Source organism: Stomoxys calcitrans, chromosome 1, assembly GCF_963082655.1.
Source record: "Stomoxys calcitrans chromosome 1, idStoCalc2.1, whole genome shotgun sequence".
Classification (NCBI taxonomy): domain Eukaryota; kingdom Metazoa; phylum Arthropoda; class Insecta; order Diptera; family Muscidae; genus Stomoxys; species Stomoxys calcitrans.
In genome coordinates, this window is record NC_081552.1 from 259,749,419 (window position 1) to 259,773,599 (window position 24,181).

General features: G+C 39.1%; 1 protein-coding gene and 1 long non-coding RNA gene across 5 annotated transcripts; one reads left to right on the plus strand and one right to left on the minus strand.

Annotated features, from left to right (window-relative positions):
• The first annotated feature begins 1,808 nt into the window (after window positions 1-1,808).
• Window positions 1,809-7,260, plus strand: LOC106091074 (uncharacterized). Its single transcript, XR_009396619.1, has 3 exons — window positions 1,809-1,884; window positions 4,952-5,247; window positions 5,317-7,260. It is a non-coding gene; the product is annotated as an uncharacterized LOC106091074 (long non-coding RNA).
• Window positions 4,558-21,698, minus strand: LOC106091072 (cold shock domain-containing protein E1). 4 transcript variants are annotated; one of them, XM_013257487.2, is made up of 12 exons: window positions 20,574-21,694; window positions 13,929-14,371; window positions 13,679-13,858; window positions 13,372-13,583; window positions 13,078-13,285; window positions 12,778-12,987; window positions 12,479-12,712; window positions 8,901-9,054; window positions 8,652-8,821; window positions 7,508-8,587; window positions 7,258-7,432; window positions 4,558-4,794 (listed from the first exon to the last, which is right to left on the minus strand). In XM_013257487.2, exons 1-12 carry the CDS (start codon window positions 20,608-20,610, stop codon window positions 4,778-4,780), a joined length of 3,120 nt encoding a protein of 1,039 aa, XP_013112941.2. In that variant the 5' UTR covers window positions 20,611-21,694; the 3' UTR covers window positions 4,558-4,777. The 4 variants fall into 4 exon arrangements, with proteins under 4 accessions (XP_013112941.2, XP_013112937.2, XP_013112940.2 ...); XM_013257483.2 differs by having other exon boundaries at window positions 12,778-13,285; window positions 20,574-21,698; XM_013257486.2 differs by lacking the exon at window positions 20,574-21,694 and adding an exon at window positions 14,553-14,699 and having other exon boundaries at window positions 12,778-13,285.
• Window positions 21,699-24,181: the final 2,483 nt, after the last annotated feature.

Genomic DNA, 24,181 nt, shown 5'->3' on the forward strand with positions numbered 1-24,181 from the left:
CGCAGTTCGACCTCACTGTACTAGAGCCCACGGATTTGAGGGGCGCCATATAAACACACCGATTTCGACCTGACACGTGATGATAATAAGCACCACATCAGTTGAAACTCTGAATTCCAATTTATTTGGTCTTCATCGCCATTACGAGAAACTGAGCTAAGAGCTACCGGGCGAGTCCACAGGATGCAGTCGCAGACAATCAGCGGTATCGAAAGGAGATTCTCTGTAAGAGGTCGGGCATCAACGGCTCTTGCTTAAATACTGAGTGCCGGATAAATACGACCGAAAGTAAAATTGTCATGAGGGCAATAACAACCAAGACGGTAAGGTCACGAAAAGTCTTCCAGTGTAAGAAAGAGATTAACGTCTTCTCTGAGGATGGCAAAATCCGCATCGTTTGGGTGCCGGCCCATAACGGAGAAAGGCGAAATGAAAGAGCACACGATTTGGCGGTGAAGGCCAGAGGACTGCCGTCAATAAACTTGGTTAACCCGAAGCCTTTCGCGACGACGCAGTCCGAGTTAAGAGAGTGGGCGACGAATGCGCATGCAACATTGTGGAACAGCGAAACAGTTGGTAGGACGGCGAAAATCCTATGGGGGAATCCAGATCGTCAGAAGACGAGGCTGTTACTGAAAGGAAGCAAGAAAGAGGTCAGTATAGCTATTGGTATCATAATCACGGTGCGGCAAGTGATAGCATGTATAGGGCTCGCGGGGAAGATGATGAGACGTTGGAGCATTTCCTTTGTCATTGCCCGGCTTTCGCGTCTAACAGATGGATCTTTTGGCGTCTTTTAATAAGCAATGGTCATAACGTTCCCGCGGCGATCAGTGACCGAAACGTGCTTGACGAGAAACGCTGCCTTCACATAAAAATGTAGATACAACATCAGCAACAATAACTCATTTCGAAAACTGTAAATACCTTCCCAGAATTTCTTTTGCGTCTATTGTTATGTCACATAGCTCTCCCTAAAGTGTTATGTGTGTCGAAATATAGCCCCAATCCAGTCCCTGTCTCCTGAAATCTTCTTCAGTCTGCCCACCACATCCATGGTGTCCAGAAGGAAAGCTTGGCCTACTCCTTCAGTTATAGAGACGTCTCAACTTCTCGCATCACTGTGTGGAGGGCCGTCTTCTCCAACCTGTCCTTGAGTTATGCCTGAAATTCTTCGACGTCAGACCCTCTCTCACCTTCAACTCTTTTTTTGTTAAAAAAAAATTTATTGTTTGAAATGTCAAATGCTAAGTTTTGTAATAAGCATTATTGCCCCTTTACATTTACGATACATTTGTTCTACATTTACGAGAGCATAACCAGGCCATATTTTGCCATCTCAAAGGTTTACAAACAGCCATCAATCGTTATTACTACTAACAAAATAAACAAAAACACTATTGTTGTTTTTAATTCAAGCTTGAGATCTTTCTAGTTTTTCTCTTTTCTTTATTACTTATGCATCGATATTTCGCATTTCAATGAAATGCATTTCAAGATATGATCTACAACAAATTAAATTTATTTTTCAACTGTTGACATCACTGTTTCTATTTTTTATTTAACTTACATATCAAAATGAGAAACAACACACCAAAAAAACGGCATTAGCAGAACACTGTGCAACAGAACACCATGAGCCAGATTTAGAAAGAGTAAGAATAATAGATAACGAGATAAATTACAACAAGAGACAGCAAAACGCATGAATTACAAAGCAGACACAGAGGGATGCGCGAGCAACTACAGACTGTTGGTACAACGAGTGAACAAAGTCCAATAAGAAAAAATACAAAACAGTAGCATAGCAGAAAACGACTGTTGAAGACGGTCGCTTAACTATTGTATAAAGTTTTTTTCGTGTTTTGTTTCTCATTTAGATATGTAAGTTGAATAAAAAATAGAAACAGTGATGTCAATAGTTTAAAAATAAATTTAATTTGTTGTAGATTATATCTTAAAAATGCATTTCATTAAAATGCGAAATATCGATGCATAAATAATGAAGAAAAGAGAAAAACTAAAAAGACCTGGAGCTTGAATTAAAAACAATAATATTGAACACTTTTCTGTGGGGTGCTTAGACCACCATCAGAGGCCTTTCTACGCGTATGCTGATGCCATTTCGAAGGACTTTTCTATTTGGAATATTTTAGCCATCAACATATGCATGCGCTGCAGAGTGCCATTGTACGGAAATGGGCCAAAATACCGGCAGCGTACAACTCGTTTTTTAACCCATTCAAAGCAATAGTCGAGGTAAAAGGTGGTCATATCGAGCAAATTGAATGGATTCTGAAAATTAGATTACTTCCGCAACTTTTCGTTGCTTGAATCAAAACAAACAGACATAGAAGATTGGACTGCAGACTTTGGCGATGTATCTAAAAGGTTATATCAGGTTTATACAGATATTCATATTTTTTAAGACGGATCCTTGCAAAAATGAAATCGACCTATTACGAAGATGCAGACATGGTTAATGAAATCATAACAGGGCTATGAAGTTAAGTAACGACATACATACATTCTTTGTATTACCATAATTGAGCCAGAACTACTCTGGTTTGCCGGGGGAGTTCAATTTCTTCAGGTGCAATGGGAGGCGGTCGTTCTCCAAGGACTTCATTCACCCGACAGCCATTTACTGCATCTGCTACCGTGTCTGCATGAATATTGTCTAGACCTGCTTGATATGCCGCTTGATCTGGAAGTTCTCTCTTGCAGCGCTGAACCTCACGCTCTAGATCACGTCGATCTACAGTAAGGCTTCTGGGCGGTGGATATCTATCCAAAAGATGATGATTTGGATAGTCTCTGCGAAAACAGCGCAAAAGGTATTGCTTAGACAGCATGTAGTTATGTCTTCGCACTGGTAGGATCTTTGTCTCCTGATGGAGGTGGTCCACATGAGAACTGAGGAGAAAGCCCGTCGCAGTTCGGAGGGCGGCATTCTGACATATCTGATCTGAACATTATTCCACTGCGTGTCACAAAGTTGACGAGACCACACTGGCGCTGCATAACTTACCACAGACCGGCCAATTGCTTTGTACGTGGTCAGCAAGGTTTCTTTGTCTGCGCCCCAAGGGACTTGAGGACCTTGTTTCTACTTTTGACTTTATCGCAAATGGCTGTGGCATGTGGGGAGAATGTATAAGAGCTGTTAAATGTGACACCAAGTATTGTGGGACACTTGATGGTCGGAATCATTTCTCCATTGACCATCACAGTCAGCTCAGTATTTACCTCACGCGTATTTGTAGTGAACAATGTGGCTGAAGATTTGGCGGCAGATATCTTAAGATTTCTTCCAGCGAAATATGAGGCAAGTTCGTTGAGGTAGACGTTCAACCTATCGCGGATGTCCAGAATGGATGGGGGGCCTGTTGCTATGATCGTACAATCGTCCGCATATGGGGAGGATAGGTAGAGGTTAAACCCCACCTTGGAGAACTCTCTGTTTCACTCTACGGTGCTTCGACTTCTTTTTCCCTAAATTACATAAATGACTGGCGACCACACAGATAATTCGCGACCCAGCGTTTCAGGCCTGGTGTTAAGTAGGTGTTAAGGTATTTTTCAGTTTCAATATTCTTTTTTAGACATAAAGACCTTTTTTTCTTTGAAAATGAGAAATTGGAAACACCTTCCAGATGTCGGAAGAATCGATCGGATATAGAAGAGGGAAGAAGCTGAGAAATCACAATGGGCTTTACACTTGCCAACGGGGATGCCAAGATAGCAGACTTCCACAAAATTAATTACGAAACCCGGCGTAATATGTACCTAACTCTTGGAAATTGAAATATAATCGACAACATTTATTACAGAGATTTAACATTTGTAGCTTAAATGCTCGGTAGTAGTATGAGATTGTTTGTTTGTTTGCTTGTTTATGTGTTTATATGTGGGTAGTAAATAAAGCAAAAATGTTGTTTATATTTTAGAATTATTGTATGTTTGTTATATTTCGTTATTTCTATATATGTATATATAGTTGTGTATATATAGTTTGTTTGCAATCATCATCATCATCATCATATATCGTAAAATTGTATCGTATGGTATCATCATATCGATCGATCGATGTTCATAAGTTTTGTTCAATTTTTATAATATATTATTTGTGTGTGAGTGTGTGTCTACGTGTTTGTGTGTTGTATGTATTGTTCGTAGGAGTACGTGAGTTTGTGTACGTTTAGAATAAAGATGTTTCGTTACGATATTTTTTTTTATGGATTTCTCTTTATTTTTGTATGTATACGCTGTTCTTTTTTTGTTTAGTTTTGTTTATTGTAATTAATTACGCATATTTAATAATAAATACTCAAGTTCTATTTAATATTATTATGTAGTATATTTTTATTTATTTTTTTCTTTAGTTTCTTCTTATTCCTTTATAATCTTTTTGTTGCTTTTGTATTGTGTTTTTTTTTTGTTTTTCTTTTGTTTTAACTTCATGTGAACTTCGTCATCATCATGTATTTCTTCTTGCAGATTCTTCACCATGATTTCTTTGTTTTGCCTTGCTTTCTTCATATATAGAATATATAATTGAATAGGATATAATGATAGAGTCCTTTATTTTATATTTGTATTTATGATTTAGCAGTGTTTCTTTTTATCGAGTATAGCAGTGTGTGTGTGTGTGTGTGTATTCTATAAAATGATGGCTTCCATGCGTAAAATGAAAATGTTACGGGGCGGGGAGTGTTTGGGAGGGGAACTAGTCTTCAGTCGTTGAATCCTTCGATAATTGTGATTATTCAATGATTTATTCCAAGATAATCCCTGTAAATAAGAATAAAGAAATGATTTATATCATGAAAATTTGTAAAATAATTTTAAAAATAAATATATAACAAAAATTCATAGAATAGTTGCACAGAAAATCTTGACTTAATTGATTACTAGTAGACGAAGCTTATGAACATTTTGTTTTTAACAGCCACACAACCGACTGCAGCTGTGTTCGGGAACTCAAAAATTTGTGCAAATTTGCACAAAATTTTTACTGGAAGTCGTTCGCGTACTTTATTTGCCCAGCAGAAGAGAGAGCGAGAGAGGGCAAATTTTGACAATTCGAAAATAGAGAACTTGCAAATTTCTACTGGGACTTTTTTTACCAGCAGAAATTTGCAAGTTTGAACAGATGTTTTGTAAAGGTCAGCTGTTTTATGAAAAGCAGCCGTTACATGAAAATACAAAAGTTAACACCAAAATACAACAAACAGTCAGAGGCAGGTAAAAAATAAATATATTATTTATTGTTAATTATTATATTTGTTTAATTTTTATTTACTTTTAATGAAGATTCAAGGCAGCAGCTATTGTTCAGGTTCAGAAAATTCGCCAAATGAAGTTGTAATTTCACCTCAAGTCGGTTGTCCTACATTAGAAGGCAAGTGCAAAATTTGCGGAATTATTTGGAAATCTTGAAAAATTAAAACATTGCATCCTTACAGATACCAAGAAAAGAGCAATGATCGGTTTCTTAAGTGTTTTGATGGAATCATCCTCATAAGAGAGCTACGATGAAACCAACACTGTTCCTTTGAATTTGTTAAGGATAAACTTGGTTAACCCGAAGCCTTTCGGTACGACGCAGTCCGAGTTAAGGGCGTGGTCGACGAACACGCATGTAACACTGTGGAACAGCGAAACCGTCGGTAAGACGACGAAAATTCTATGGGGAGATCCGAACCATCAGAAGACGAGGCTACTACTTAAAGGAAGTAAGAGGGAGGTCAGTATAGCGGTATTTCGGTATCATAACGGGACACATAGGACTACGAACTCACTTATGCAAAATCGGTGCGGCAAGTGATAGCATGTGTAAAGGCGTATGGAGGATGATGAGACTTTGGAGCATTTTGTATCTCAATGCCCGGCTAACAGACACTGGCATTTAGGTGGGAACACAATACCAAACGTGAATCATATTAGGGGCGGCTCAATCTGGTACATACAACCGGCTGCCATGGGATTGTGGAAAACAATGGATTTCGTAAGTAGCACGGAACTGCTGACTTAGATTTTCGTTTTCGAGGTTACTTGTTATTACTTAGATCGCACAAAAAATACGATTTCTGGCTTATCCTAATATCCGCACCGTCTTTTCAACCTAAAGCTTCTTCTACACGAACGCAATCCCATGGCAGCCGGTTCTACGTACCGGATTTTCCCCAAGGAATTCCTTCATCGGCAAGGGCAGACGCCTCAGTGTACTTCATACTCCTACAACAACAACTACACACTTTTTGTATTCATAAGACTTGTCTTATGTACGTCATATACGAATAGAGCGCGCTCTAATCGGCATGTATTGTCATATGTTTTGCACTTTTTTTACACTCTACAGGCTTAAAAAATTGATATTGAGCTGACATTTGGCACAGATACATCTTTTTGATGCACGCTGGTTAAGTTCTTGAACCGACCAATTCGGACCATATTTGGATATAACTGCTATATAGACCGATTTTCCGATGAAGGGTCTAATCCAATTTCGCTGAAATTTGAAACAGTGGGTTATTTTAAGCCTCCCGACATCTGACCTAAATATGATTTAGATCGGACAATATTTAGGTATAGCTGCCATATAGACCGATCTCCCGATAAGGGTCTGAAGCCCATAAAAGCTTTATTTTTTAACCGATTTCTCTGAAATTTTAAAAAGTAAGTAGTTTCAAGCCTTTCAACATCGGACTTAAATATGGTACAGATCGGACTATATTTAGATATAGCTGTCATATAGACCGTAAGTGGCATTCCACTAACCGCAACTGGAGGACGCGCCCGCTAGCCGGCCAGCTAAGCTTCTTGTGATAACGAAGGACACCACAAAGATTGGAGCTCCAGCCTGTGTGGTGCTCACAGTTATCCCGTGCCGGGGTCTGTAGCTATTATGGTTTCAAAATGGACCTAACTTATCTAAGTGGGTAGGCTTCTTTTACCTAACCTAATCTAAAATACAAATTCTGGATATGAACAAGGCTTCGACTGCAATGAAATACATTAGCATCGGTAAAGGGCCTTAAACAGGCCCTGAAATGCCTACTTAGGATGTTTTATCTGACCTTTTCTAGGCCAAAGACTTTTCAGTGCTCAATTAAAGTTTAATAAATAACGTAATTAATGCAACTAAATAACGTTAATGATAAAAAATTATGTCCATATTTCGTTGACATAACAAATATGTTTGAAATTACATCTTCATAGAAATCGATTCAATCGAAGCACAACACAACATACCTGGAATGCGTGGTAAACGTGCTTGTGTCAAAAATCCCTTTGGCTGAGGCCCCTTTGGAGCTCTGATTACAATCAATCGGGGCAATGTATCATCTGTCAATTTAAGTCGAGAGATCAAGCGATCTGGACGATCATTTATTTTCAAAACATTGCATGCCGACGATTTGCCATTGCGCTGAAAGGGGAAAAAGAACATTACAACAAAATGTCCTTTAGTTAAGCAAATTCAAAAGTGTCAACTTTCACATACCTGATTTGTGACAACAGAGAATTCTACGGTGTCTCCTGGATGCAAAGAAACCGCATTGCCTTGTACCTCAGACATGTGGAAGAAGAGCTTCTTGCCATCTTCTATTTCATAATTGAGAAAACCAAACTGGCCCTTTATAGAGTCCACGGTGGCGCGTTTCTTTTGACGTACAGCTGTTATTTCGGCAGCACGGCCAGTTTCATCGATCTTGAAATTAACCAGATCCCCTGTCTGCAGCAAATCGCGCTTGTTCACCAAACTCGTAATGCCAAATTCATGCTGGGACAAGACCTGTGTACGAGTTTCATCTAAAATCTCTATTAGGCCAGCATATTCCTGTTGGTCGGGATTAATGCAACGAAGAGGACGTGCCACCACGCCATTATGGACTCCTTCCTTAACAGCCGGCTGTGGAATGGAGCCCTTAGCTAAGGCGCGAACATTCTCTGCGGGCAAACAATTGCCCGAGACAGACGTATTGCCATTTGGCGATAGAGTGTATTCCACCTCTTGGCCCAGTTCCAACCAATTGGGATTACCCACATAATTGCTGAAGTGGAAGAAAACCTCTTCGTCGTGCGACAAAGTTTCAATGAAACCGAAATTCTCCTTGATAACGGCTATAAAACCCCGGTACATGGGCTGACCAGTTTCAGTGCCACTCATATTGTTGTTCTCCAATTTGTTGTAGTCTTCAATCTTAGGCGTTTGCATCATCTGATGATTGTTGCCCATGGTTAAGTAACCATTTTGCGTTGGAATTATCATGCCGCCGCCGCCGCCGCCGCCACCGACCCCACCAAGGCCCCCCATAATGCCATTGGTATGCTGGCTTATGATTGCCGGATCGTTATTTTGATTAAGAATAAGATGTTGGTGATGTAGTGCTACCGAAGGTTGCTGTTGATTTTGTGGATTCGTTGTATTAGTTGCCAATTGTTGCAAAGCTGGGGGTAATTGTTGCTGCTGCTGCTGCTGCTGCTGCGGTGGTGGCTGTGGTTGAACTGCTGTCTGCATGCCAGGTTGCAAGGTGTGCAAGTTTTGCACATTAACAGCAATCAATTCTTTATTTCTTTTTACCTAAAAAACACGAAATTATATTTGAAAACTCCTTTACGTATTGCCACAGAAGGATGCCACATACCAAATGAATATCAAAACGTACACGGTCTCCAATTCTAGGTGGTTTTTCACAGTCTTTCAGGAAATACATAATAGTCTTTTTAAGTTCGCCATGGTCATAGGTAATTACACCGCCTTCAACGCGGTCTGCAGATTTAACTGGACTCTTGGGAGCCTCACGGGTAACATAACCTGGCGAAACCGAAAGAATATGTGGTTGATGAAAACTGGCATATTTTCCGTAAACTCGTGTGGAAACTCAATTACTTACCCTCAATGTTGCTAGCCACTAAAGTTTCAAATTGCACAGTACCAGTGGGTAAATGCTTAATGCGTATAGCATGCAAACGTGATGCATTGTAAGGAACACCTTGCTCCTGGACTACGGTAAACTCTACCTCATCGTTTACAATAATTTCACGGCTCTGAAAGAATAGAAAAAGAATACAATAAATGTAAATTGATTGAGTTTTTTCCAAATATTTTTCATATAACATTTCAAAATAAATTATTATTGTTAAGATCACTGATTATACTGCCTGCTGTACTGGTCTGAAGCCTGAATAGCTCCATACGTCAGACATTGTCGGTTTGTATGTTTGTTCCGTATAGACTCAAAAACGGCTGAAGCGATTACCTTGAAATTTTTACAGATTGTGTAGGTTGGTCTGGAAGGAAACATAGGCTACATAATTTTTTGATATCGGGAGGGGGGGCGGACCCTCCCCCTTACCCCAAAAGTACTACCCAAAAATAAAAGTGGACCGATCGCGACAATATGGGATTCAAATGAAAGGTATTCAAGGGTAGAGTACGAATTTCATAATAAAAGTTGGGTCCAAGTATCTGCCCCAGCCCCAAAACCCTTAAAATAGGTTTATTTGACGATCATGACAATATGGGACTCAAATAAAAGGTATTCGGGAGTAGATTACGAATATGGTCAGAAAGTGGGAATAGAAATTTATTGATAACGGAAGGGGGCGAACCCTCCACCGTTACCCCAAAAACACCACCCAAAATCTAAGGTGGTGGTGGTGATCAAATGAAAATTTTGCGGGAGTAGATAACGAATCTGGTATACAAATTCATGTCAAAGTATAAGGGTGACCCCAGCCCTACTAAAACGGTCAAAATGGGCACATTAGCCAATCACGGATAAATGGGACTCGGTTTGTTTGTTCCGTATAGACTGAAAAAAGGCAAGATTGGTTTTTTTTCGAAATTTTCGCATATTGTGTAGGTCGGCCTGGAAGGAACCATAGGCTATATAATTTTTCAGTATCGAAAGGGGGACGGACCCTCCCTCTTATGCCAAAAATACAACCCAAAATCAAAAGTGGACCGATTGGGACAATATAGGTATCAATTGAAAGGTATTGGGGAGTAGAACACGAATATGAAATATGAGTCTAAGTACCCGTTAGGCCGCCCAATCTCAAAACTTCCTCAAACAGACATATTGGGCGTTCATTTCAATACGGGGCTCAAATGCAAGGTATTCGGGAGTAGATTTTGAATCTGGCATACAAAATTAGGTCACGCCACCCCTCAAAAACGCCAATAGACCCATTATGACTATATGATACTTCATACATTGTGTACGTTTGTCGGGAAGGAAACATAGGCTATATAATTTTTAGATATCAGGTGTAGGCGGACCCTCCGATGGGGACAATAAGAGTATCAAATGAAAGATATTGGACACAAGAAAACGAATATGGTATTAAAATTTCGGTCCAATTTTGTTCGGAGTAGACTTCAAAAATGACTGGACAGATTTTCATGAATTATTCGAAAATAGAGTATGCTTTATTTAATGATATCCGCGAGGGGGGGTGGACCATCCACTTAACCCCAATTCTCAGAAACGCCATAACTCGGAGATGGGTGTATCAATTTAAGCGATATGCCCCCCTTGGTAGCCCAAAAACAGAAAATTTGGTATAAACCTTTGGAGTCAAATAACCGTGGGGGACGCCCTACCCCAAAACCCACCAAACGGAAATGTCTACCGATTGGGACAATGTGACTATCAAATGAAAGGTATTAAAGAGTAGAGTACGAATTTTTTATAAGAATATGAGCTCAAGTGTTCAGCCATCTCGTTGAGAGATCTGCGACAGTCGAGGGCGGTTTTTGTGTTCAGAAATACTTTCTCCAGGGATTTAATGGCTGCCTGGCTGTCTGAGAAGACGTTTATACCAATCGTCGTAATAACATTATATCTTAGCCATTCCACCACTTCCTTAGTTGCAAGGATCTCTGTTTGATACTCACTGCAGTGGTTGGGTAACCTCTTCGATATGACCAGTTCTAAACCTTTAGAGTACACCCCAAAGCCCACCTGGTCGTTTAGTTTGGAACCATCCGTATGCAAGTCTATGTAACTTCTGTTACCAGGGATATCGTAGTTCCAATCTGTTCTACCAGGAATAGTGGTACAGCACTTTTTATCGAAATGCGGCTTAGGTAGGGTGTAATCCACACTGGCTGGAACATCGGGTATTGTATCAAGGATAACACAGTGTCCGTATCCGCCACATGACCAATGAGAAAGCCTCCTTAACCTCACGGCAGTGGTCGCTGCAATTTGGGTAGCCACAATGTCCAGAGACATAAGATGTAGCATTAAATTCATGTGATGTACAAACAAGCCATCCCTTGTATGCGGTTAAGTATTGAGCAGTAGGTGGATTTTTGAAGTGCCGTCCACCAGACCACAACACCATATAGCAATCCCATGGCAGCCGGTTGTACGTACAGTATATACTCAATACATGAAACGCGGTCTAAATGCCCAACTTTTGCCAATGGCTCTCTTGCAGATGAATAGGACAAGAGTGGCCTTTCTTGCCCTTTCCAAAATGTTGGATTTGAAATTAAATTTTCTGTCCAGCAAAACACCCAGGTATTTTACGCTTTCTGTAAATGGAACATTCTCTCCACCCAAGGAGACAGGTTCCACTGTGGGCAACTTGTATCTTCTGCTGGAAACAATTACTTCTCTCTTGCACGGATATATACCCAGACCACTTTCGGTAGCCCACTTTGCTGTTGCACGTAGAGCTTCCTGAAGTATATCTCTTAGAGAGCTGGGAAACTTTCCCCTAACCGCTATTGCCACGTCATCGGCATATGCGACCACTTTTACGCCTTTTTCTTACAGAGACAATAACATATTGTTAATGGCTATATTCCACAAAGTAGAGGAGACAATACACCTCCTTGAGGAGTTCCTCTGCTGACCCATCTTTTTAGATCCACAGATCCCAAGCCTGCCGTAATGCATCTTTTAGTAAGTAAGTTATTAATAAACTTTTTTACCGTCGAGTTGATGCCTAGAAACTCCAACTCCTTTATGATTGAGGTCGGTTTTACATTATTGAAAGCACCTTCAATGTCGCCTTACCCCAAAAATTATGCCTCAAATGGACATGTATGCCAAACGAGACGATATGGGTTTCTAGAGAATTTGGACCATGACAAAAGGGGGCCGCAAATACTAAGGGGCGTGGCAAAGCACACCGGGCCAGCTAGTTGTTGTTGTTTCAGTGTGTTGTACACTGAGGCGGCAGCCCTTGCCGATGAAGTAACCCATCGGGTCAACCCGGTACGTACAACCGGCTGCCATGGGATTTGGCCAGCTAGTATTAGAATAAAAGAGACAGACCACGTTTGTTCCCCTTTTTTTGACATGCCAAGTGAGCGAAAGCCCTTCTTAAACTTTTATTTTAATTTAAAGTAATAGAGATTCCTTGTTAGAGAAGTACCATTTGAGAACATACTTCCTTCAAGTTGGTCCAAAAATAAAAAAAAAAACTCATTTCTTTTATATAGTCAACTTACCGTGTCCAAAATTTCAGTGTAATGGAAAAATATACGGACATTACGTTCGACACTTTTTATGAAACCAAATCCCTCCTTTAAAGAAGCAATAACACCCTGTTCTCTTTTTTCACCCGAAACTTTGAAAGTCTCATCAAGCAAGGAAATCGATGTGGCACGCTGCAATTGATCACGCCGATCGGTGGCCAATAAGAATTGAACCCAATCACCATGACGCAAAGTGAAGTCTCCTTTCTAAAAAGAAAAAAAAAACCATATGGTTAGGGCAACTGCGCCAACGTCAAAGAGTTTTGTCTTACCTGATCCTTGTCGCCGAATGGTACTTCAACTTCAGAATAATCTGGAGCCCGATAGCGTATGCGTCCCGGCAAGGGATCATTAGTTTGCCTAGTGGGGTTATTGCGATCCAATGGTTTCAACACTTGTCCCTTGTAGATTGTAGTGTCAACATCTTCAAAGATAACTGAGCCTGGAGGCAAGCGAGTAATGTTACAAGCGAATTCACGCCCCTTTAATGAGAATGCAATGGAAACAAAACCAAGTTGGTAGGGGAAACAACTCCTCAGCTTGCTAACTCTATCTATCACTGGCAAACTTACTGTGCGTGTTTGTATGGTAAATTCAACATCATCTCCAGGACGTAGCTCAACGTTGCCCTCAGCTTCAGAGAAATGAAAGAAAATCTCCTTAACAACATCAGCACGTTCGATAAAACCAAAGGATTCCTTCATGGAACAAACCACTCCACGGTATTTAACTGGTTGTGCTGGATTCTCCAAACGGATGTGGCAAGCGCCCAAATTTCCTCTACACCAACAAGAGACAATAGGCAGCGGGCGACAAGAAGTTATGGTTTTTGGTTAGGTAACCAGTAGAATTTTAATTCAGCTTACCTTTGGTTGGTAGCAATCTGAAAGCTCACTTTGTCGCCAGCCCTCAAATTAACATTACCCTCAACATCGTCTTTGGTATAGGGCAAGAAAAAGCACTCTCCCCGATTCTCATAACTTATACGACCAGTGGTTTCGCTTGAATTTAAAATGTTGTTATTATCCGTGCGTAACTCAGTGGTAACAGTTCCAGTGACACGTTCCTCCGAAAGAACCTTGAAGAGAGTTTGAAAGTGAAATAAACGTTATGTACACCCGCTTCCACACACACACACACACACACACACACAAACATGCTTAGTGAACTTACCACTTCAGGAGCAATTTTGGAAACTTGACTAGCAATCGGTTTTCCGGTACGACGATCATAGGTCATCTCAAACTCAACGGGATCTCCGATTTTTAAATGATCAATGTTACCACTGAATTGTGAGAAATGAAAGAACAAACGAGCCTGGCGCTCACAACACTGAATAAAACCATACGAATGCTACAGGCATAACAAGGAAGAGGAGGTTAACAGCATGTCTTTTTTTCTATGTTCGTGTGCATTAGCTTACCAATAACTTTTCTATTATACCAGTCTCACGAGTTGTCTGACTTGGATCGTTGGCAGCCGACGATGAAGAATTGGATTGACCAAAGCTGGAGCCACCACCATTGCTCAATACGCTATTCGATTGGAAAACACCAACTGTTGCCGGATTTTGTATAATCTCTGGCACTTCGTCAAAAATACCAATGGGTGGATGTTGACTCAAAGGTGGGGGTCCCTGTGATTGATGATGCAGCGGTGGTGCGTGTTGTTGATGATGATTCTGTTGATGCTGTTGCTGTTGTTGTTGATGATGTTGCGGTGGCTGTGGTGGCTGCGGAGTTTGCTGCGTACCCAAAGCCGTTTCCAGCGAGAAAGTTCCAATTGGTGGGAAATTATTCGAAATGCTCAAATTACGCATGGTATTCATGTTCATCCAACCATCACATTGCAAATTATCATAGATTTCTAAAGAGAAGCCAACAAATAAATACAAAATCGTTCTCATCATAGGTGCAACGTTAAACTTTTTCTGTAAATTGTGGCCAAATAGCGACATTTGGCATTTGGAAACTGCCCATATGGCATTTTTGAAAATTAAGCATCTCAGGGAATCAAGCGAAGCTTTGGATCAAAAAAAATTACCTACTATAATAATGTTGGACACAAATTTGGACTTTTGCCGTTTCTAACTTCGTATAAAACCAGGCTCTGTCCTCCAATAATTCTAAAATACATTCAATTTTAAAAACGCACCCAAAAATATACACAGAGGATGTCAAATAATTTTAAATGTGTGAATGTATATCAGAGAATATATTGTAAAAACAATAGACTTTTGTTTCGTGTTGAGTTTATTCCTTGCCTACTGAGTGTTGTTTATGACCTATATCATACTTGCCGAACCGGGCCCGCTCCTCTGCCCCTTCTTTAACTCTCTAATATCTTTTTAGGGCGAGGACACATCGCCCTGAATGCGGATATCGAATTCTTGCCATTGTAGTCTATGACGCTGAACACTTTCGAATCCTGGCGAGAACATCGGACAAAGCGGTGTTTATCCTTTCTTTATGTTGGCGAGGTACAATGACATGCATGGTCATTTAAAAAATTTTCCCCAAGGACGAATTTACGAATGTCATCCTTGGCGCCAAGTCATCCAAGACGTTGGGCCCCGACGGTAATTCTACTCTGATGCTGAAGAATCTGGATCTACATGGAGTCATTTACCTTACAACTGTCCTCAACCTGTTTTTGAATACTCTGGAAGATGGGTGGAAGATGGGTGGAAGAGTGATCTCGCTACTGAAGCCTAGAAACGACCCGACGTAGGGGAAGTCGTACAGACCGATCTCCCTTATCTCACCAGTAGCACTCGAGGAAGGGACTCGCCCAGCATCAACACGGATTTTGAATACTGCATACTGCATACACAACAACTGCTTTGCATGCCTTCACCGTACACATTTGCCGTGGCATCAATCAGCCCAGGCCATGTGATAGGACGGTCCTCGTGGCACTGTACCTAGCGAAGGCAATTGACACGATCAGCGAATTATCTCTGTATGGTCGCCGTTCATTTGTGGAATTTAGGGATAAGAAATTGAAACAACGTAGAGTGAAACAGGGAGTTCCCCAAGATGGGGTGATATCTCCGGCACTTTTATGTGTCTTCCTTTTCACCCGCCTCCCCCCAAACGGCATAGAGATCGTATCATATACGGAGGATTGTACGATCATGACATCAGCCCCCCACCCATTGATGACATCTGCGATAGGTTAAACGTCTATCTCAACGAACTTGCTTGATACCTGTCACCAAATCTTCGGCCACAGTGTTCATTACATACACGCACGAGTTGCGTAAGAGGCTGAAAGTGATGGTCGATGGAGTGACAATTCCGTCCATCGAGTCCCAAATACCTGGTGTCACATTTGACAGCTCTTACTAATTCTCCTCACATGCCACAACAATTTTGCGATTAAGTCAGAAGTAGAAACAAGGTCCCCAAGTCTCTTGCAAACCTTGTTGATCACGTACAAATCAATTGGCCGGTCTGTGGTAAGTTATGCAGTGCCAGTGTGGTCTCGTTAGCTCTGTGACAGGCAGCGGAATAATATTCAGATCTGTCAGAGTGACGCTCTTCGAACTGCTACGGGCTGTCTCCTTAGTTCTCATGTAAACCAACTCCATCAGGAAACGTGCGAAGACATAACTATTGGATTGCCCAAAAAGTAATTGCTGATTTTTTAAAAGAAAGTAAATGCATTTTTTAAACTTAGATTGAACTTTAATCAAATATACTTTTTTGCACTTTTTTTCTAAAGCAAGCTAAAAGTAACAGCTGATAACTGACAGAAGAAAGAATGCAATTACAGAGTCACAAGCCGTTGAAAAAATTTGTCAACGCCGACTATATGAAAAATCCGCAATTATTGGGTTGCCCAAAAAGTAATTGCGGATTTTTCATATAGTCGGCGTTGACAAATTTTTTCACAGCTTGTGACTCTGTAATTGCATTCTTTCTTCTGTCAGTTATCAGCTGTTACTTTTAGCTTGCTTTAGAAAAAAAGTGTAAAAAAGTATATTTGATTAAAGTTCATTCTAAGTTTTATTAAAAATGCATTTACTTTCTTTTAAAAAATCCGCAATTACTTTTTGGGCAACCCAATACTTTTAGGGCAACCCAATATTTTGTTTAAAAGACAATAAACGCAAATGCGAGGAAAATTATTTTTTTTTATACCCACCACCAAAGGATGGGTGTATATTGACTTTATCACATCGAAATATCCATTTCCGACTCTATAAAGTATATATATTCTTGAACAGCGTAAAAATCTAAGACGATCTAGCCATATCCTTCCGTCCGTCCGTCCGTCTGTCTGTTGAAATCACGCTACAGTCTCTAAAAATAGGGATATTGAGCTGAAATTTTGCACAGATTCTTTTTTTTGTCCCTAAGCAGGTTAAGTTCGAAGATGGGCTATATCGAACTATATCTTGATATAGCCCCTGTATAGACCGATCCGCCGATTTAGGGTCTTAGGCCCATAAAAACCACATTTATTATCCGATTTTGCAGAAATTTGGGACAGTGAGTTGTGTTAGGACCTTTGACATCTCTCTTCAATTTGGCCCAGATCGGTCCAGATTTGTATATAGCTGTCATATAGACCAATCCGCCGATTTAGGGTCTTAGGCCCATAAAAGCCACATTTTTTATCTGATTTTGTTGAAATTTGGGACAGTGAGTTGCGTTAGTCCATTCGTCATCTTTCTTCAATTTAGCCCAGATCGGTCCAGATTTGGACATAGCTGTCATATAGACCATAAAAGGCGCATTTATTGTTCGAGTTCCCGAAATATGGGACAGTGAGTTATGTTAGACTCTTCGACATTCTTTTGCAACTTGGCCCAAATCGTTTCAGATTCGGATATAGCTGCCATATAGACCGATATCTCGATTTAAAGTCTTGGTCCCATTAAAGGCGCATTTATAATCTGGGGATACTTCTCTCATATCAATAAGTGCAGTCCGATTAAAGTTTAAGCTCAATGATTAGGGGCCTCCTATTTTATGCAGAGTCCTAACGGCGTGCCGCATAGCGTTATGCCAGGAAACCCCGCAAATGTAGACAGCATTAGTAAGGAGATAACCGCCGCTGAAAATATTGCTGATGTTCACGCTGGGATTTGAACCCAGGCGTTCGGCGTCATAGGCGGACATGCTACACGCTTTTAATTGTCAATTTCCACTCAGTGAAAAACTTTGTACCGAAAATGAAAATGCTTTCACAGATTTCTTCCACTATTTTTTTATACCAAGATCCACTGTGAAAACTCCACCTTGTTATAGAAGAAAACCAGACTATGATACACAAAGAAAACACGAACACACACACATAGCCTAAAAGTCTTCAGCCCTCTCGTCTTGGCATAGAAGATAAATTAGTTATGGACGGACTTTGTCGTTTAAAACCGAATGCTTAGAGATGAGCGATGGGTAAATACCCAAAAGTTATTTACCCGTAAATTGGGTAAATACCTGGGTATGTACCCATATATTCCCAAAAGCTGGGTTTTTATAATTTTGCATATATCTTGGGTATAAAAAAATTTTCCAAAAAATTTTTGATGACTCATAAAATCGGATTTTAGTTATATATAGCCGCTTTATAGACCGATCTCCAGACTTAAAGTCTTGATGCAATAAAATGGTTATTTTTCATCCGAATTCGGTGAAATTTGGCGCAGTTAGTTCTGGTAGACCCCTACCCATTTCTGTGATCGGACTATATTTGGATATAGTTACCCTTAGACCGACCGCCCGATCTCCCGATATATGGTATTGAGGCCATAAATGAATCATTTTTTACCCGAACTCGATGAAATTTGGCACAGTCTGTTCTGGTAGACCACTACCCATTTCTGTGCAGTGTGGCTCAGATTGGACTATATTTGGATATAGTTACCCTTATACCGACCCCCCAATCTCCCGATATATGGTATTGAGGCCATAAATGAATCATTTTTTACCCGAATTCGATGAAATTTGGCACAGTCTGTTCTGGTAGACCCTACCCATTTCTATGGTCCAGATCGAACCATATTTGGATATAGCTGCCATATAGACCAATCTCCCGATATAGTGTAATGAGACTAAAAATGGAGCATTTTTCATCCTATTTCAATGAAATTTGAAACAGTGCGTTTTGGTACCCCTCTACACATTTGTGTTCGATATCGTCCAAATCGAACCATATTCGGATATAGCTGCCATATAGACTGATCTCGTGATGTGAAGTTTTGAGCTCAAAAAAGAAGCATTTTTCACCCGAGGTGGTCTCACTTCTAAACTGCTTACTTTGTCCAAAGTAGCATCTGTTTCCCAGTATTATTCTTCGCTTAATCTCAAAACTGACGTCATTCGTTTCGGTTACGGCGGTGCCGAGGTAGATAAAGTTACTGACTGTCTCAAAGTTGTGGTTCCCAACTGTCTCCATTTTCTTTATCTGCTCGGTTGTACACGGCTTTTTGGGAGTTGAAACCATCCATTTCGTCTTATCCTCATTTACCGCCAGACCCATTTTCACTGACTCTCTTTCGATTCTTCTCAAAGGCAGCAGTTACTACTTCCGGTGACGAACCCATGATATCGATGCCGTCGGCATAGGCAATTAGCATGTGTTCTCTTGTGATTAGTGTGCCATATCTATTCACATCTGCATCTCGTATAATCTTCTCCAACAGTATATTAAAGAGGTCACACGATAGGCGGTCTCATTGTCTGAAACCTCGTATGGTATTAAATGGTTCCGAGAGATTCTTTCCTATTCTTACTGAGGAACGCGTATTAGCAAGTGTTATCCTGCAGAGTCTTGTTAATTTTGCAGAGATACCGGGTCTTTTCCAGGATTTGGCCCAGGGTGGATTTACCAGATCTAAAGCCGCATTGATAGGGCCCAATTATATCATTGACTTTAGGTTTTAATCTTTCACACCGTACGCTCGAGAGTATCTTGTATGCGATGGGGAGGAGACTTATTCCTCTGTAGTTGGCACATTCCGTCTTGTCTCCTTTCTTGTGTACGGTATATAGTATGCTGAGGTTCCAATCATCGGGTATGAGTTCTTCTAGCCAGATTGCGTAGGTAAGCTGATGCATACGCCTTATCAACGTGTCGCCTTCAGCGGGTAACCCGTCAGCACCTGCTGCCTTTAGTCGGGTCACTGCTACTAGGACCTCATTCTGACTAGGAGGTAAACATTCTATACCATCATCAGGGATTGGTTCTGCGGTATCCTCTTCACCGCCAACGTCCGACACTAGCAATTGGGTAAAATGTTCTTTCCATATCCTCAGCATGTTATCTGTGTCAGTTACCAGATTTCCTTCTTTGTCTCTGCAGGAGGATGTGCCTGCACCAAAGCCATCGGTTTGATGTTAAATTCTTTGGTAGAATTTCCGCGGACTTCATTCTGACTTCTGTACATCTATATTCGCTCCACGGATCGATCCTACACGTTGGGTGAATGCCTTCCATCTATCACAACGTAATCAATTTGGTTTCTCGTGTTTTGATCGGGTGACAGCCATGTGGCTTTGTGAATATTTTTATGTTGAAATCTGGTGCTACTAACTACCATGTTTTTTTTTGCCGAAATCTATCAGCCTCAACCCATTATTTGACGTTAACTCGTAGAGGCTAAACTTTTCGACTGTTGAACCAAAAATGTCTTCCTTTCCTATCTTTGCATTAAAATCTCCCAGAACGATTTTTATATCATGGGCGGGGCAGCGGTCATATTCTCTCTCTAGGCGCTCGTAGAAAATATCAGATTTTATGAGATCAGAAGATCAGATTTATATACAAAGAATACGAAATCATCAAAAATTGTTTGCAAAAATATTTTTATTTCCAAGATACCCAAAAAGGTGATTATTGGGTATTTACCCCGTACCCCCATCTCTACGAATGCTCACTTTTGATTTTAAATCATGATTTTCTTAGGTGGAATTTCTTAGTATTCGGCATAGATTTCGATTGTGATCCACTCAAATTGACCCACCCCAATGAAGATGCCTTGTGGAATCCCCATGCTCCCAAGAGTGGGGTATCAAAACAGAATATAGAAGTATTGAAAACAAAAAAAAATTTTACTTACCTTCACCCGTACGATATCCTTTCGACTGAGTATTCATAATGACCAGAGCAACAAGTTGAGAGGGAGAGAGAGAGAGAGAGAGTGTGTGTGTGGGAGAGTGTTTGGCTCACAGAAGACGATGTAAAGAAAATGCTTAGATAATCTTTTTTGTGCTGAAAATATAATGCTCTTTAAAGCAAATTTAATGATGTCTTAAAGTCAACCAAATCAGCTGGCGATGTATGGATCGACTCGTAGCAAGGTGTCGAATGTAGATGGGTGAAAACGAAGTGCAGCAGCGCAACAATTGATGAGAACGATTTGGCGAAGGATTGTTTGAACACTTTCAAATTAACACTGGAGTTTTGTAGTTTCTCAAATGTTGATGTTTGGATTTTAATTTATTTATTTCTTTTGTTTTGCAACGGAAAATTTAACGAGAGGCACTGAATTTTATTATATTTTTATGGCGACGACGACGGCGATGATGATGATGATGATGATGGAGACAATGATGATTTTGAGTAAAAATCCACCATTGATGGAATAAGTCAACTGAGGCTTGGCGCGTGAAAAATCGAGAAATGCTTTAAAGAATTTTTTTAGAAAACTTTCTAGTCTTTTAAGGAGTTGTGGTGTTCTTTTCTAAACTTTTGTCTATTGGTTTGTTGTTGTAGTTTTCTTTTTTTTGTTTTGTTTTAATATTGCTTGGTTTTTGGGGGGTTTTAATGGATTAATTTGAAATTAATACACAGATCATTTGTAAAAAAAAAATCTTTGGGATCAGATGCAAGTTAAAAAATACTTGAAAAATTTGAGAATTGTGGAGAATATTTTTGTTGTGGGTTTTTTTTTCAAAATTTCATAAGTTTTTTAAAGTAGTGTTTTTTTTTTGGATTTTTTGGCGTGGTCTGTGTTTAAAAAACACTTAAGGATTTTTTTGTTTTTTTTTTTATTATTATTTTCTTAGATGTTCAATATTATAACTATAAGAACTTTGAATACAATTATATGTTTTTTTCCTTAGTTTTTGTTGTTGTTTTTGCAAGTCTTTAATTACCTCAAGACTTTTATTCTATATTAGATGTGTATGTTGTTTTTTTGTTTTATTATTATTTTTATTTTTTTTTTTTTTGCTTATAAGCTTATAACTTATAGTTTTAATATAGAGTTTTTGTGTTTTGTTTTACGTTTTTTTAGATTTTAATTTTATTACAGTTGTTTTTTTTTGTTTTTGTTTTTTTTTTAATATATAATATATACTATAGTATATGTATCGAAGTCCTTTAAGATATCACGAATTTGTTTCAATGTTTCATTATCTTTTTTAAGTTTTTTTTCCCTTACAATACTAGGCTTTTTGTTTAAACTAAATTACTTTTGTTGTTGTTGCTGCTTGTATTTTTTTTTATTTTTTTCTCATAAATTTAGCTTCATTTGTGTAGTTTGTTTTTTTTATAGAGGGGTTTTTTTTGTATTTTTGTTGTTGTTTTTAAATTTGCATTTCTAAAGATTCCTTTAATTAATAAGTTTATAAATTTACAATAATTATCACAGAGATGTTTTAATCTTTTCTTTGAATTTGTTGGTTGATTTTTAGAGTTGTTTGTTTCTCCTTAAGACTTTTAATGAATTCACCTTAGGTACTCTTATATGCGGTTTAAAAAGAGAAATCTCTTATATTTTTTCCTTTTTTTGTTTTTTGTTTTGTGTTATTGAAAGTCTTTAAATTTTTGTTAGTTAGTTGGTTGTTGTTGCTGTTGCTGCTGCTGCTGCACCGCACTCCAGCGCCTGGGCAGGGCAGGGGGTAGCGAAAGTAAGATCCCTTTTTTAAAAAGGGATCTATGCGTGTTTTTGGAGATCACTTTATACAGAGAGTCCGCTTTTCTTGACTTCCCCTTTTTTTATAACATATATAACCAAGAGCTTATTTATGGTGGTATTTGTGTTTTTTTGAATTTTAAGATTTTTTTTTGTTTTTTTTTTTTTGGAATATTTATTGGTTTATAATACGAAAAAATTAAGTGTAAAAATGTCTTGGGTTTTTATTTTAAGTTTGATTAATGTTTGTATTCTTTATTTTTTTTTTGTTTTGTTTTTAGAAATGAAATAGTTTTAATTATTGTTTCCGTTCTTTTGTTGTTGTTGGTTGGTTGTTTGTTTGTTTGTTTTTGCCTTCCGATTCGTTTCTACTCCACTACTGCTGCTGCTGCTGCTGCGCCTCCTGATTCGAAGAACAGCCAGTGCCAGGAAGAGCCTTTTGCTTGCTTGCGCCTTCCTGCGTGTTCCTTCCCTTCTGGAGGCCAGAGGGTAGTGATTAGTAGTTTAAACTGCTGCTTATTAGTCTATATAGTACATGTGTGTTAATTTCAATTTGCATTTAATTAATTTTATCCTTAATACTCTTTGTACAATAATAAAAATCTTATTTATTTATTTGTTTTTTTTTTGTTTCTTGATTTTTCTTTCTTTCTTTTTTTTTTGTTATAAATTCAGTAATGTTTTTGTTTCTTTAGTTTAGTTCTTGTTGTTGTTGTTGTTTATGTTGCGTTTTAAATTTAACTTTTTCGTTTTATTTGTACTTTAAAACTTTCTTTCAGTTGTTGGTAGTTGTTGCCATTATATTAATGTTGTAGTTGTTGTTGTTGTTGTTGCTGCGATAATTCTTAGGGCGTGTTTAGTTTGTGGGGGCGTGGTGGATATCCTTTCTGTTTTTGTTTTTGGAAAATTTTGTGTTGTGTACTGTATATATATACTGCTGCTGCTGCTGCTAGCTAGGATTATTGTTGTGATCGAATTTCGTTAGAAACTTGGGAAGAGATTGGGAATCGAGTTGTGGGCGGGTTGGGGAGGGATAATTTTGAGGGAAAACTTTTAAAACTAAAAACAGATGCCTTGATAGCTTTGTAAAATATTGAAATAAGGAATTAAAGTTGGATTTTGTGGTTTCTTCTTTCTGTCTTTGTTTCTTTGTTGATATTCGAGTTTCGGTACAAAGGCTAATGATTATGTTCTCCCATAGGCAATGAATACTATTCGCATTTGCAGTTGCAGTGATGATGGTAATTTGTTGTTATTGTTGTTCTTAATACTCCGTTTAATGGTTGACTTAGTTTTTGGCCATTGGCGGTAGTGGAGAGGGGGGGGAGGGCTGAAACCCTCTTTTTGGCAAGAAGCAGGGTCTCACAGTTTCCGTAGTATGGTTATGGGTTTAATTGTTTTTCCTTAACAACAACAACGACGAGTAGTATTTGTTCTGCGCTAACTTCTTAGAGTAGTAATTTCAGTGGACAGATGCGTTGAGTTTCTGTTGTTTTTTTTTCTATCTTTTTCTTCCAAATGTTTCGAATTTCTTAGAAATTCTGAGTATTTTCACGTTTTTGTTTTGTTGTTGTTGTTGTTGTATTTTATTGCTAAATTTCACTAAGTGTTTTTTTGTTTTTAGTTTTCATCCCAGTTTACAGTAAGTCTAAATGTTTTTTTTAGGCTAAGCTTAGCTTAGCTTCCTTAGCCCCGTTCTTCCTCCTCCAAAAAAAAAGCCGCCGGCTCTGAGAGCGCTTTTATCCCCGTACTTTCCCTTTCCCTTTCTTGCCTTTGTTCTTTTTCCCTTTTTTCTTTTGACTATGTAT